The sequence below is a fragment of the Monodon monoceros genome, unplaced genomic scaffold, assembly GCF_005190385.1.
Source record: "Monodon monoceros isolate NGI ecotype Baffin Bay Population unplaced genomic scaffold, NGI_Narwhal_1 Super_Scaffold_16, whole genome shotgun sequence".
Classification (NCBI taxonomy): Eukaryota; Metazoa; Chordata; class Mammalia; order Artiodactyla; family Monodontidae; genus Monodon; species Monodon monoceros.
In genome coordinates, this window is record NW_021703772.1 from 15,663,396 (window position 1) to 15,676,495 (window position 13,100).

Consider the following 13,100-nt stretch of genomic DNA (forward strand, 5'->3'; position numbering starts at 1 on the left):
ATAACCATAAATTCTGCTAAGCTACTTCAGACAGTATGAGTCACCCCTAATATAAAAAATTATTTTTAAAAGCAATAAAACCTGTTGAGACTTCATCCAATGACAATTGTCGAATTAATATGAAATTTGTCAAGAGGTTTGGCACTCTTGGACACAGCTGCCTTCCAAAGGATTTTGGGTGAGAAAAGATGTTTAAAGCTAGGGGACTTCAAATTCTGCCCCTTATATAATTAACATTTCTTCACCCTCACCCCTTAAAGAGGCAGCCACTAATTTAGGGATATCCCTTACAGGAGACAGGCTGCTTCAGCAGGAAGCTGATTGCCCAGAAGAATCTCACCCGTCTCCACCCCTCCTTCCCTCCCAACTGCCAACACCATCAGGAATTTTCCTTCCCTCCACCCACTTTCAACACTGGAGCCAAACCAAGCCTCTCTCATTATTATCTATCTCCGCAGCAGAGCACAAAGCAAACACCTCCCCACCTCTGAACCCTCCCCCACCCACCCCAGCCTCTACCTCTCTCCCTCTGCCCCTTCTTCCTTCCCTCCCTCCATCCCCCCCTTGGACCGGCCACTATTCCCTCCACCGGAACTGCCAGGAATGCACACACCGCTTCACTGATACGAATTACATACCTCTCTGCATGGGGGCCTTTTGGACCTGGCCATGCACCCATTTCTGAAAGCAAATAGCACATCGCCAAAGCTCAGGACAAACTGCATAGTCAAAGGTTGCTCTTTCCTCTCTCAGGTAAAGACTTTATTTGCCCACTCTCTGACAAAAGACTGGTAATTCTACCTCAAATGGAAAATCTTTTGAGCCCTTTGAAATGAGGACTCCAAAGCGAAAAATAACAACCCATAATGACAATCTGAGTCCCCTAACCACTGCCTCCCATCAGGTCTAAAGATCTTCCCGGCCCCTCAGGAAAAGTTTTCCATCTTACCTCGGTGGGCAAGATAATTGGCCTTGAGCTGACTGTACACAGTATAAGATATTCCCAGGTTACTAGAAGTATTTTGCATCATTTGCCCCACTTGACAACCATAAAAGTTGGATATATATTTTTTGGTATCTCAGAAAATAAATGACAGGAAAAGAAGCTCAAGCACCACGGGTCTTGGGTGCATTTTCACGTCCTAAGAACAGAAGGATTGCACCCCGCTCCCTGTCTCTCCTCCCCCAGCTCCTCCCGGGGACATCACCACCCTGCAGGAACGGAAGCCGCTTGCGGAGGGAGAGGAACAACCGCACTAACGTGCATCTTTTGCAAGATGCCTGTGCTTTTGCAGAGTCTCGTTGGATCACACTTTTAGACAGAAGCTAGGTTTCAGAAGAGGGCTGGAAGGGAGACAGGGATGGAGAAAGGAAAAAGTGGCTTGTAGTTTGAGAGAGAAAAGGAGCAAATAGGAAGAATTCGGGGCCAAATAATCTTAACCATGAGCCCGAGGGACCTTAGCTGTTCTTCAAGGCCAGAGGCTTCAAACCAAGCCTCGGAAGTTTAGACTTAAAGGATTCTTTGCTCAACTGGCATATAGAGCTTTTAAAAATGTAAGCCCTACATTTAAAGATTTCACATGAAAAAGAGATCTGACCACACCAGCCTGTCTTTCCTCTCTCAGGCACAGGTGGAGGTAAGGGGTAGCCACTCCCAATGCCCCAGGTGCCCCACCCAGCACTTCACCGCTTTATTCCTCTGCCCTGCCTTTTAGGATATCTGCACTTATGCCTCCTGATCAAGGCCCCTCTCACTTGTTCCACAAATGAGAAAAATAAAAGCACCAGGGGTGCAGCCACGGCTTCTCAGAGCAGAGCTGCCCAAGAACCCCAGCTTCTTTAGATACAACAGGCACTTCTTTTATTTTTTTTTACCTGAAGTAGAGTTGATTTACAATGTTGTGTTACAATTTCTACCGTACAGCAAAGTGATTCAGTTATACACATATATATTCTTTCTCATATTCTTTTCCATTATGGTTTCTCACAGGATGTTGAATACAGTTCCCTGTGCTATAGAGTAGGACCTTGTTGCTTATCCATCCTGTATATACTAGTTTATATCTGTTAATTCCAAACTCCCAGTCCTTCCCTCTGCTCCCCGCCCTCCACACTGGCAATCACAAGTCTGTTCTCTATGTCTGCCAGTCCTGTTTGTTTCGTAGAGAGGTTCATGCATAAAGAAGATGTGATACATATATTAAATGGAATACTACTCAGCCATAAAAAAGAATGAAATAACGCCATTTGCAGCAACATGGATGCAGCTGGAGAATATCATACTAAGTGAAGTAAGTCAGAATGAGAAAGACATATCATATGATATCACTTATATGTGGAATCTAAAATATTTCTTGACCAGGCACTTCTGAAGCTGTTTTCAGAGCAGAATCTTGAGTCAGGGAAACAGCCACGCTGGCAACCTTGTCCCTGAAGCCCCCTCTCCCGGCTAAACCATCTTTGACCTAAAAATTGGTTGACCTTTACGACTCTTTCACCTTCTTGGACTCATCACCATGTGTTAGCACGCTTATGGAGACTTGCAGAGTCCTCGCATGCACCAGGCCATACCCTATGTGTCTTCATGATGATTCTGGGAGACGTGCATTAACACCATTTTACAGGCTCAGGACAAGGGCACACGGACAAGCGCAGTGGCTGAGCTGCACTTGAACCCAGGCCTACCTGATCCCAGGGTCCGGATGCTGGCAGCATGCCTTGCTGCCTTGCAAATAACCACCATCTCCCCCAGTTTAAAAAAAAAAATCAGGGACTTCTCTGGTGGTCCAGTGGTAAAGAATCCACCTTACAATGCAGGGGACGAGGGTTCGATCCCTTGGCAGGGAATTAAGCTCCCACACGCCACTGGGCAACTAAGCCCACACACCACAACTACTGAGCTCTCGCGCCTCAACTAGAGAGCCTGCATGCCACAAACTACAGAGCTCACCTGCCCTGGAGCCTGCGCACCACAACCAGAGAAGAGAAAACCTGCATGTCACAACTAGAGAGAAGCCTGCATGCCTCAACAAAGACCCCGTGTGCTGCAACTAAGACCCGATGTGGCCCAAAAAATAAAATAAATAAATAAATAAAAATCAGAACTTATTTGATCCTGAACAAAGTTCAACGATAGGGTCCCAAACAAAACATCAGAAGGGGCTCCACCTCTCCACCCAGAATTATCATTGGGTTTTCGTGTATACGCCAGCTGCCCCCACAATACTACAAGCTTCCTCAGAGAAGTTGCCCTGCCTTACATGCTTTTGTGTATCCAATAGACATGGGGTAGTTACACTTAATACCACAAGGAATTATTAGTCAACAGCTCCTATTTTGTTTCTGATCAAATCTTACTAAAAGGGGTTTCTTGGGAGGAAGCATTTTATGTCCCTTCATGGATTCCCAGAAAGGTCCTTTTCCTGCACATCATCTCTTCCTCTCTCATAGTCTTATTCACGCATAGCTTTTAAATCTTTCCTTCCATTTTCCCAAAGTAAACCAGGTAAAAATTCAACTCTAAGTGATTTTTAATAAAGAGCATATATGCAGAGTACTTGAATCCCAAAGCAGGTAGTTGTTGTAGAAGTAATACTGGTTCATAAGTAATAATAATACTTACAACCCATATTATGGTCAGTCTTCTGGACAAATAAGGATCAATATTCCAGTGAGTGAACGGAAGGAATGTTATGTAGAACACTTCTTGTCCCAAAGCGGCTGAAAATCTGAATAGGTAATAGTAGAAATAATTCTTCACAATGTACTTCTGTACATAAGCCTAAAAGACAAAAGTTAGAAGACTCTGTGAGTTCATTGAACAGGTCACTATAAGGCAAGTTTTAAAAACCTCTATCTAAGGACTTCCCTGGTGGTCCAGTGGTTAAGACTCCATGCTCTCAATGCAGGGGGACCTGGGTTTGATCCCTAGTCAGGGAACTAGACCCCGCATGCATGCTGCAACTGAAACAGTCCCCCATGCCGCAACTAAGACCCAGCGAAGCCAAATAAATAAATATGTAAAAATAAATTAAAAAAATAAGAACCTCTACCTAGGGACTTCCTTGGTCGTCCAAAGACTCCTTGCTTCTACTGCAGGGGATGTTGGTTCCATCCCTAGTCGGGGGAACTAAGATCCCACATGCCCCTAGATGTGGCCCCCAAAACCCCCAAACAAAAACAAACAAAACAAAAAAACCCCTCTATCTACGAATCACAGGGTTTCAATTGCCAAGGTGCTACCTCCTCTCCCCTTGTGTAATTACAGTATCAGTACTAGCAGCCTACAGTGTTACTGAACATCTATCAACCCCCAGGTGTCTACACAAACACAGATGATGTTAATTCTTCCTAAAATTAAATTAGTAACATCCAAGACAGAAATATCAGGGAAAGACACAAAACAACCCAAACCTTTCTCCTGTGTCCACAGAGGGCTAGAAACTCAAGGGAGGTGAACTCCGCTAGCACACACTGTGTGGGTCTATGAGTGTGCGAGGCAGGAGAATGTCCCCAAAGATGTCTACCTCCTAATCCTTAGAACCTGTGAAGATGTTACCTTACACGGCAAAAGGGGCACTGCAGACGTAATTAATGATTTCGAGATTGAGGGGTTACCCTGGGTTATGTAGGTGGCTTCAATGGAATCACAAAGATCTTTAACTAATAGAAGGAGGCGGAAGAGTCAAGAGGCAGAAAGTGATTTGAAGATGGAGGAAGGGGCCGTGAGTCAAGGGATGCCGGCGCCTCTAGAAGCTGGAAAAAGTGAGGAAAAGGATCCTCTCCTTGAGGCTCCAGAAGGAACACAGCTCTGCTGGTACCTTGATTTCAGCCAGATAAGAACCATTTTGGACTTCTGACCCCCATATATTTTGTATCCACAGAATAAATACGTGTTGTTTTAAGCCACTAAGTTCGTGGTAATTTGTTGCAGCAACAAGAAATTAACTAACATGAAGACTTTAGAAAAATCGCTTGCAGATGCATGTTTGTAATTTACCTTTTAAATGGGATTCGTCAAGTCGGCCCACTACAGTGATGGTGCAAGAAACACAGCAAGTGGGCACGGGGCCTGCTAAAAATGCACTCCCATTTTCTATCATCCTTCTCCATCCTGTTATCCTGGTAGCAGGCAGGGAGGAAAAAAAAAAAAAGACTTATGTCGACACTGCCCTCGGCTCCAGAGGCATATCGGGATTCGTGTAAACCAGTCACGGTTAAGTTCAAAAATTCAGCCTCAAGCCAAGCAGTACATGGCACTACCTGGGAGGAAGATGCTAGTCAGAGGGAGCATACAACGTAAGCCAGAAATTCATCTCTCTACTGGGATGAACGTTACTTCTAAGTGAATTCAAAGGAGAAAGAACGGATCCATCGTAAAGTGGAAAGACAATAATGCACAAAATGAATTAAATAAGGAAGTGTATAGTTCTACCTCTCTGCCAAGATACTATGGTTAGATGTGCAAAACAAGGTCAAGGGACTGAGGTGAATAAATGACAAACTCCTCCCTCCCTCCTTCTCCGTCTCATTATCTAATATGAGGACTAATCTCTGCAGATTCTGTTTTATAAACATACATCCAACAGGCTTGACCTTGGGGCAAATCCTGTGAAGCGACGTTTTTTTACGCAAAAATTAGTTATTTTAAGGCACCAGCTGTCAGGTACACTTGGTAATCTGTCCTGCTTTGAAGCTTTATGAGGAAAACTTTTGCCAAACTTTGACAAGGGTCAAACCCCTCCCTCGTGTCATTTCATGGTACCCAAGTGTTATATGACATTATAAATATTCAGCAACAACCATTCTCTACCCTAGAGACTTAACTGAGACCAGGTTCAATATTTTCATCCTAGTAAATAATCGAAAAAACTGGCATGGATGACAGCAAACTGCTTTAGTGTTACATATTACTAACTAATATCTTTAGGCATGCCTTTTACATTCTCTTAGGAACTCTCTTTTTTTAATTTTTAGAAACGCTCTATTTTTTCTTTTTTTTTTTGAGTAGAGAGCTAAATATTCTCTAAATCTTTTTGAGAAACAAAAAGCAAAGGTGAAGTTAAAAATATCAACATGTATATAGGGCAGCCAAAGGAGCTTTTAGATAACATCTTTGTATATGTAATTAAATAGGTTGAGAGCCAATATTTTCTTCCAACTTCTTCAGAATTATATGTAGTGTAAGTAAAGTAGTTAAGTACTTGTCTTTTCAGGACAATAATCTAAGTTCCCCTTGTAGGAAATCTCAGTGTGTATCACTTCAATATATCTTTGTAAATAAGAATTTCAGTTTCAGGGTATGTGTTGGTCGCATCAGGAACAGTTAGAGGGAAAAGAAACCGGGGTTAGAAATAGAAATGGTAGGTAAAGTGAATGGCAGAGAGAAGAGGAGATAAAACTGAGAGACAGGAAACCAAATCCTGGAACAAAAACATCCATCAATACATTCTGTAGAACTGGTCGTGCCCAAGGAGCTGACATCCCAGGCAGTGGAGCCGTGTTTCTGCAGCACAGACTCAGGAGTCAGTGATTAGCAGCTAATTTTTAGACAAAAGATCAGGAAAAGCACTGAACATTCAGGTGAGTGGAGAGGAGCTACTTTTAGAAATAAAATACCTCTTAGTATACCAATCACCTGCCTCAAAGCCAAAGAAGTTTCCGGTAAACAAGGGATGATAAGATGGAAATTACCCAGATAGCCATTATTACTAACTGCAAAATGTCACTGATATTCTCATTTGTCTATTTGATTTCCTGGTTTCTTTACTTGAAAGTGAAAAAGGAAAACAGTTTTGCAGGTGGGGATAAAAAACATGATCTTAGTCTCCCAATGCCATCTTTCCCTTTTGGTCACAAATTTCTCAAATGCACATTCTCCTAAAATGGGGTTTTTGGTAACTTAAGGTTTGGGTGGGAGAACAGCTGCTCTATTTTGCAGATACAAGAGTATTCCCTGTTCTCTGCAAGGCTGCCTTCAATGCATAACTAAGTCATGACCGAAAGGGAGCGGTACAGATTTACCGCAAGATGAAGACAAAGAACGCTGAGAATATATGACGCCTTGACTTAGGTCTGCCCCGAAACACCTGAACAGTGTTTACTTTTCCAAGTGCACACAGAGGAGTCCTAACTTCAAAGGAAATATGGCCAGGTCAGCACCACTGGCTGGAATCAGGGCAGACCCAGACAGAAAAGAAGCGAATGTTTAGCACACTTGGTAGCTGACCCAGCTTTCGAGCTGTCAAAGGAGGAGTACAAGAAATAGCTTTTAGGACTTCCCTGGTGGCGCAGTGGTTAAGAATCCACCTGCCAGTGCAAGGGACGCGGGTTTGAGCCCTGGCCTGGGAAAATCCCACATGCCGCGGAGCAACTAATCCCTGTGCACCACAACTACTGAGCCTGCGCTCTACAGCCCACGAGCCACAACTACTGAAGCCCACGCACCTAGAACCGGTGCTCCACAACAAGAGAAGCCACCACAATGAGAAGCCTGCGCACCTCAACGAAGTGTAACACCCGCTCACCACAACTAGAGAAAGCCCGCGCACAGCAACGAAGACCCAACACAGTCGAAAAATTAAAAAAATTTATTAAAAGAAAAAAAAAAAGAGGGCTTCCCTGGTGGCGCAGTGGTTGGGAGTCCGCCTGCCGATGAAGGGGACACGGGTTTGTGCCCCGGTCCGGGAGAATCCCGCGTGCCGCGGAGCAGCTGGGCCCGTGAGCCATGGCCGCTGGGCCTGCACGTCCGGAGCCTGTGCTCCGCAACGGGAGAGGCCACGGCAGTGAGAGGCCCGCGTATGGCAAAAAAAAAAAAAAAAAAAAAAATTGCTTTTAGCCAAAACAATGTGTGACCTTGGGGAAGTCAATTCGCCTTTCTGAACCTAAACGGCCTCAGCTGCAAATGATGGAGTAGGATTAGTTCAGTTGGCGTTTAATATACAAAAAGAAAATTTAAGTAGGGAAAGGCCCATTAAACAGAATGTTACCACAGGACCTATTACATAAAAAGATTGAAACCAATTGGTCGAAAGTGAGAAGGGGCCCAGGGAACCCCTATTTCAGGCCAGGCACACCCCCATCCCAACCCCCAAGTTTTTCTCTGGAATATCCCCTCAGAGCAGTTCTGTAATCAGTTTGGAAACCACTGACCTTAATCTGTACTCGACCTCACATACCACCTTTCTGTAACTAACCCTTGGCCTTGAGAACACAGGCTATAGGCATTCTGACTTTGAGGTCTTTAAAGGACTCGATAAACTCTGGACCAATGTCTCTGCAAAATCAAATTACTTATCTCCATTTTTTTTAGATTAGAACTGTAAATGCAAATATTCTTCCAAAGGTCAAGTTTGAGATACCACTCTATCTCAACACAGCCGGAAGGAATTCACAACGGGGAGGGTAGTATCTAAGGCTCCCAGCAGCCATGTTAATTGGAATCAGTAGAAGGAGCTCATTCTCTTTGGCTGAGAGAGATCAAGTCTATACAGGGTACAGCACAGTCTTACTTAAAAATAACTTTAGGACTCAGAGCTTTTATAGATCACACCAAACAGCATTTCATTCACTGTGGCTTTGCTTTAGAGAAGTTCTACAGACCGATAAGAGGCAAGTGGGTCCAGAGTAAAGTGGCCTGGAGAAAAGAGCCCAGGAAGAGGGGAGGGTGCAGAGCTGGTGGACAAACTTTGCGTCCACAAACTCTGGACGCAAAGTGTCTCGGATTAAATCCAGGCTGTTCCAACACTCACTACCTGAATAATCTCACACCAACGACTTGATCTCCTGGGGCTTCAGATTCCCCTTCTGCAAATGGGAATAATAACAGTACATACCACATGAGGACGCTGGGAAGCTTAAACCAGAGGTTGTTGCTGGTGTGTGCAAGGCGTTCTGGTCAAAGCCTGGCAGAGAAACGTCTCACAAAGACCTAGCTCTTGGCTGTGAATGACGATGCTGGCGGTGAGGATTTCCCATAAAGCACTTCTCAATTATAACACACATGCAACTCACCTGGATCTTGTTAAAAATGCAGATTTTGATGCAGTTCACCTGCGACAGGGTCGTAAGTTCTAATGGGCTCCCAGGTGATGCATATGCTGCCCGATTGCCCCCCCCATGGACCAAACTTTGAGTAGCAAGGAACAAGGACACCCCAGTGAAGGGTTTTTAAACCCAAAAGGAAGGTTCTCAGGTTTAATTCTCAGTGTTAGAGGAAGCCCCAACGGGAGTTTTAAGAGAGTAAGATAATGTGATCAAAGCAGCAGGTATTGTAAAGCAGAAACTAACACACCATTGTAAAGCAATTATACTCCAATAAAGATGTTAAATAAAATAAAATAAATTTAATTTAAAAAAAAAGCAACAAGTAAAAATGCTGGTGACAAACCAGAAGGGAACAGTTAGTGAATCCTACGGAGGATCCCACAGTGGTCCGCATGCAGGAACTGAGCCCAGGCACACCCCTCAACCACAAAAGGTACTAATGGGAAGGCCACGAGGAAGAGGCGTCCCGATGAAATAGCAGAGGATCAAACAACCAACTGACGACGCAGAAAGAAAGAAGCCATCCCAGGCTCCCTCCCTTCATCCGGGTAGGGTCTGCATAAATTCCTGGATGACAAGTCCAAAGTTAGTTAAGGAGTCATGAAGCTTGAGAAGCATTCCTAACCTCTCAGACCATCACGGTACAGAAAAAGAAACCTCATTTCCCTAAAAAGGGCTCTTGCACCACCATCAGAATCCTGGCGTGGAAACAAGGTTCTCTGGCTCTGCAGGCAGGAGCAGCTGCCATTATGTTCTTTGCTAAGATAGGGGCAGCAATCTGCTTTATTTTTAAGATAAAAACTCACAGGAGAGTATTCCGTTAATATCAATGGTTTTTGCAATTCTAAACTGTTTCTTTTTTTTTTTTCTTTTCGGTACGCGGGCCTCTCACTGTTGTGGCCTCTCCCGTTGCGGAGCACAGGCTCCGGATGCGCAGGCTCAGCGGCCATGGCTCACGGGCCCAGCCGCTCCGCGGCATGTGGGATCTTCCCGGACCGGGGCACGAACCCGTGTCCCCCGCATCGGCAGGCGGACTCTCAACCACTGCGCCACCAGGGAAGCCCATAAACTGTTTTTTTTTTAATATAAAGTTATTTTATTTATTTATTTTTGGCTGCGTTGGGTCTTCGTTGCTGCACGCAGGCTTTCTCTCGTTGTGGCAAGAGGGGGCTACTCCTCCTTGCGGTGCGTGGGCTTCTCATTGCGGTGGCTTCTCTTGTTGCGGAGCACGGGCTCTAGGCGCGTGGGCTTCAGTAGTTGTGGCACACAGGCTCAGTAGTTGTGTCTTGCAGGTTCTAGAGCGCAGGCTCAGTAGTTGTGGTGCACGGGCTTAGTTGCTCCGTGGCATGTGGGATCTTCCCAGACCAGGGATCAAACCCCTGTCCCCTGCACTGGCAGGCGGATTCCTAAACACTGCGCCACTTGGGAAGTCCCTAAACTGTTTTTTTTTAACCCAACTTGGGAAAGCCTTTGTGATTTCTAGTTACATGTGCTGTACATTCAGCCTACACACTGATTCTTCTCATCAGCTCCCAAGGGTTGTCACCTTGGCATTATTCTTCAAGGTGGGAATTGCTTCATGTGCTTGGGGCTGTGGGAGAAAAGGGGCATCAGCCTAGGTCTCCAGACTGACAGCCATTTACAGAGATGGGGGCCTACCCAGAAACCCATGGCTGGGGCAGTGTCCCGAAAGGCAGTTGATTCGGAACTAAAACTCTGCAAGCCTTGCTCTCTGATTCTCACGCTCAGCATACATTCATCCAGAATTTGTAATCTAGAGCCTAAAGATTAGGAAGGGCAGATCTAAGGAACTCGATGCCACTTTCATTAGAGCCTACACTTTGCGAGGTTTTGGTCCTGCTACCTCTCTCTGAAAGAATAGGCTTTGGTGGGCATGCCATTACACGCTGCAGAGGTGGAATATTTGCAAAATAAACACTCGAAGCTATTATAAGACACCAACTAGCATGTTAACACGCCAAGTACAAACCAAGCACTGCCCAACATTTTTTTTTTTTATGTACCAACATTTTTTTAAAAATTGAAAGTGGCAAACCTTTTCTGGAGAGATGCCATGCCTACACAGACCATTCATTCACTGCTTACACTTTAGTGATGGAAGACTGACAATAAGCAAGAGTATTTCATTTAGCAATAAGCACGAGGATGAAATTAAAGCAGGATCAAGTGATACCAAATGATATGTATGTGCTGGGGAGGTGCTCTCCAAGGAGGGGCCATTTGAGCTAAGCCCTGGATGGGGAGATAAGCTGGTTCCTTTGGGGCCTGCGGTCAGAGAGACCACTGAGCAAAAGGCCCCAAAGTAGGAAATAGGCCTGTGTGCTGGGACACAGGTGGAAAAGAGAGAGGAGATGAAGTTAAGAGCAGCAGCTGGGATCTAGGCTGGGAGCAATAGTAAGTCCTGGAAGGTTTCAAATAAGAGTATGATTTTTTGAACTCTGGCAAGACTGAAACAAATTTTGTCTCAGAACCCATGGGAAGAAGCCCTGCTTTTAATTCTTTTGTTTTTTAGTTTCTGAAACTTAGTGGAGAAATATCATTAACTAGCAGTGCTAAACTTAAAAGCCGGGCTTCCCAGCCTCATAGCACAGGGAGATCAGCTCCGTGCTTTGTGACCACCTAGAGGGGTGGGATAGGGAGGGTGGGAGGGAGACACAAGAGGGAGGAGATATAGGGCTATATGTATATGTATAGCTGATTCACTTTGTTATACAGCAGAAACTAACACACCATTGTAAAGCAATTATACTCCAATAAAGATGTTAAAAAAAAAAAAAAGCCAGGCTTCCCTGGTGGCCCAGTGTTAAGAATCCACCTGCCAATGCAGGGGACACGGGTTCGAGCCCTGGTCCAAGAAGATTCCACATACCAGGGAGCAACTAAGCCCTGTGCACCACAACTACTGAGCCTGAGCTCTACAGCCCACGAGCCACAACTACTGAAGCCCACGCACCTAGAGCCAGTGCTCCGCAACAAGAGAAGCCACTGCAATGAGAAGCCCGCGCACTGCAATGAAGAGTAGCCCCTACTCACCGCAACTAGAGAAAGCTTGCGTGTAGCAACGAAGACCCAACGCAGCCAAAACTAAATAAATTTTTTAAAAAAAGAAAAAAAAAAAGAGTAAACTTAAAAGTCACTGGGGGTAGAGTCCTACTGTTTGCCCAGTGAGATAGACATGCATTTTTCTTGAATTTACATCTCTTTACTAATATGCTCCCATCACTTTTAATTACTCTTTTTTTTTAAGTTAGGAAATCAAGACTTTCCAACCTATAAAGAAAATTAAATGATGATCACTTAGGAAGCCTAAGGATGATTGACAGTCTCCCTTGAAGGGGAAAACAGAAGGAACAGGAATGTAGGAGGGTATCCCCTTTCATCTTGCAATTCAGATAGAATTACGAGTTGGGTGATCTGAGATGCCTGCTCAGTGCTCGGGTGATTAAAATTTCAGGATGGCGAGACTGAAAGTCAATAAAATGGAAGGACAACTTCTTCGAAGAAAAGAGCTTGAAAGGGAACTGCACACTAATCGCTTTCGTCTGCCTCACTGGCGTTTGCCGGGATCACTGATCACTCAGTCTGTGTCCAAGCACGAGAGGGAGGCTGGAGAGGACTGAACCCAACGTGGCTTTTATTTACGGTAGAGGTTTTCGTTGTAGCCTTTTCCACAATTTGAGCTTTGTTTTCCTCCTGACCATCCATCGGATTTTAGCTCCTCCTCTGAACGTCTGATAATTTTTTTTCTTTTCCCAGAGACCAGCTCTCATACTGGCACCATCAGGAAGGGCGAACCGGGACAAGGATCGTGAAATTCTGTGATCCAGGGTGACAACAACACTCCACCTGAACCAAGAAATGGATCTCACAACTCGACAAAGGGCTGCCTCGTCATCACTGTTAGAACTCTGTGCCTGAAACACAGAATCTGCTGAGGAAGCAAATCTAGGAACGAGAGAGAGAGAGAGAGAGAGAGAGAGAGAGAGAGAGAGAGAGAGAGAGAGAGAGAGAGAGAGAGAGGGAGGGAGGGAGAG

At 44.9% G+C, this 13,100-nt stretch overlaps 1 protein-coding gene across 1 annotated transcript in view; it reads right to left on the reverse strand.

Annotated features, from left to right (window-relative positions):
• SGPP2 (sphingosine-1-phosphate phosphatase 2) overlaps positions 1–13,100 on the reverse strand; it is a 124,332-nt gene that overhangs the window by 74,757 nt on the left and 36,475 nt on the right. The window contains exon 2 of the mRNA XM_029226166.1: positions 3,623–3,781. Within this exon, the coding sequence (XP_029081999.1) occupies positions 3,623–3,781 (159 nt within the window). The remainder of the gene's footprint in view (positions 1–3,622; positions 3,782–13,100) is intronic.